The sequence below is a fragment of the Eutrigla gurnardus genome, assembly GCF_963514095.1.
Source record: "Eutrigla gurnardus genome assembly, chromosome: 2".
Lineage (NCBI taxonomy): Eukaryota > Metazoa > Chordata > Actinopteri > Perciformes > Triglidae > Eutrigla > Eutrigla gurnardus.
The window spans coordinates 5,062,322-5,064,938 of NC_139916.1; the positions used below are offsets into that span (position 1 = coordinate 5,062,322).

Consider the following 2,617-nt stretch of genomic DNA (forward strand, 5'->3'; position numbering starts at 1 on the left):
GTCAAAAATGATGATTTAGTATTTGCACAGTTTTTTATCAGATAAACTCCTCTTTTTATTAACCTTATGCACAAATAGCACTTTATTGATGCATTGCATTTTCTCTGTTGAGATATTGATGAATATTGTATGTATATGTATATATGAATATTGTAAATAAAGTGTTTTTTGTAAAAATAAAACAAATCTCTCTCTCTCTCTCTCTCTCTCACTCACTCTCTCTCTCTCTCTCTCTCTCTCTCACACACACACACACTTCCTTGTTCCCTCCCCTTCAGATCTACTGCGTGTGGACGGGTGTAACCAACATGGCGGTGAAGTGCAGCAGCTGACAGGCCACCTTCACTGCACACACACAGTGTTGTTGAGATCAGACCTCAGACCAGTTTCACTTCTCACTAAGTGAAACTCAGACAGTCGTCGTCGCTGAGAGGTGAAATGGCGCAGAAAGGAGTTCAGCTGGACCGGGAAACCATCTCTTGTTCCATCTGTCTGGATCTACTGAAGGATCCGGTGGCTCTTCACTGTGGACACAACTACTGCATGAAGTGTATTGGAAGCTTCTGGGATGAGAAGGAGATCTACAGCTGCCCTCAGTGTAGGCAGACCTTCATACCGAGGCCTGTCCTGCTGAAAAACACCATGTTGGCAGATCTGGTGGAGGAGCTGAAGAAGACTGGACTCCAAGCTGCTCCTGCTGGTCTCTGCTATGCTGGACCTGAAGATGTGGCCTGTGATTCCTGCACTGGGAGGAAACTGAAAGCCCTCAAGTCCTGTCTGGTGTGTCTGGCCTCTTACCGTGAGAAACACCTCCAGCCTCATCATGAATCAGCAGCATTTAAGAAACACCGGCTTGTGGAGCCCTCCAACAAGCTCCAGGAGAACGTGTGCTCTCGTCACGATGAGGTGATGAAGATGTTCTGCCGTACTGATCAGCAGTCTATCTGTTATCTCTGCTCTGTGGAGGAACATAAAGGCCACGACACAGTCTCAGCTGCAGCAGAAAGGACCGAGAGGCAGAGAGAGCTGGAGGGGAGTCGACTAAACATCCAGCAGAGAATCCAGGACAGAGACAAAGATGTGAAGCTGCTCCACCAGGAGGTGGAGGCCATCAACCACTCTGCTGATAAAGCAGTGGAGGACAGTGAGGAGATGTTCACGGAGCTGATCCGTCTCATGGAGAGAAGACGCTCTGACGTGAAGCAGCAGGTCAGATCCCAGCAGGAAAGGGAAGTGAGTCGAGTCGGAGAGCTTCAGGAGAAGCTGCAGCAGGAGATCAGTGAGCTGAAGAGGAGAGACGCTGAGCTGGAGAAGCTCTCACACACAGAGGATCACAACCAGTTTCTACACGACTACCCGTCACTGTCACCACTCAGTGAGTCCACACACTCATCCAGCATCAACGCCCGTCCTCCTCGCCGCTACTTTGAGGACGTGACGGCGGCGCTGTCAGAAGTCAGAGATGGACTACAGGAAGTTCTGACACACAGATGGACAAACGTCTCACTGGCAGGGACTGAAGTGGATGTTTCACTGCCACAACCAGAACCCAAGACCAGAGCTGGATTCTTGAAATATTCACGTGAAATCACACTGGATCCAAACACAGCATACACATGTCTGTTATTATCTGAGGGGAACAGAAAAGCAACAGGGAGTCAAAACCAGCCTTATTCTAGTCACCCAGACAGATTCACTGGAAGTCATCAGGTCCTGAGTAGAGAAAGTCTGACTGGCCGTTGTTACTGGGAGGTGGAGTGGAGAGGATATGGAGTTGGTGTAGCAGTCGCATACAAGAGTATCAGTAGAACAGGAGGCGGGAATCAATGTATGTTTGGATACAATGACAAATCCTGGTCGTTATATTTTTTCAACAACAGATATACGTTCTCCTACAACTTAGTTAAAACTCCCGTCTCAGGTCCTCCGTCCTCCAGAGTAGGAGTGTTCCTGGATCACAGAGCAGGTATTCTGTCCTTCTACAGCGTCTCTGAGACCATGACTCTCCTCCACAGAGTCCAGACCACGTTCACTGAGCCCCTCTATGCTGGACTTCGTGTTTATTTTGAAGGCAGTGGTGAGTTCTGTCAACTCAACTAGACAAAAGGCATTTAAGAGTTGAATGATTTCACCTCCTTCTTCTTCTCCCTCCTCCTCCTCCTCTTGTCCTCCTCCTCTCCGCCTCCTTCTCTCCTCTATTTGAATCCCATTAAAAATAAAATAACTGTTTTGCTGATGTTTTCTTTTGAGAATGGAACACAGCTTGAAAATGTTACATTTTACAAGTCCCTCCTTATTGTGGGTCTTGAAAGAGTAACACCAGTAACACCAGTAACACCAGTACTTTTTTTATTCTGTTGATATTTTTGCTAACTGAGCAGCAGATCTTGTACTTGATGGTGTGAGCGGGAGGTGGACAAAATAACAGGAACAGCTGACGATCTAATGCGACCCAGAACAACAACAACACGCCTCAAATCTCATCATCAGCTTCACAGGAAGCGATCGCTCCGGGTTTAGTTACACTGCCAGGTGTGTTTGTTTTCTCCACCTCCTGTAAGACTCTTTGTTTGTTTTTGGGACGTCGATCACAGATGCTGAAAAGTTTTGTTTTAAA

At 47.2% G+C, this 2,617-nt stretch overlaps 1 protein-coding gene across 1 annotated transcript; it reads left to right on the forward strand.

Moving 5' to 3' along the window:
- The first annotated feature begins 420 nt into the window (after positions 1-420).
- LOC311031233 (tripartite motif-containing protein 16-like) lies at positions 421-2,617 on the forward strand. The gene has a single exon (XM_084037413.1). The coding sequence runs from the start codon at positions 439-441 to the stop codon at positions 2,098-2,100; it is 1,662 nt and encodes a 553-aa protein (XP_083893539.1). The 5' UTR covers positions 421-438; the 3' UTR covers positions 2,101-2,617.

Excerpts from the sequence above, each read along its gene's own strand:
- LOC311031233 (XM_084037413.1), top strand. The coding sequence starts at position 439 with ATGGCGCAGAAAGGAGTTCAGCTGGACCGGGAAACCATCTCTTGTTCC.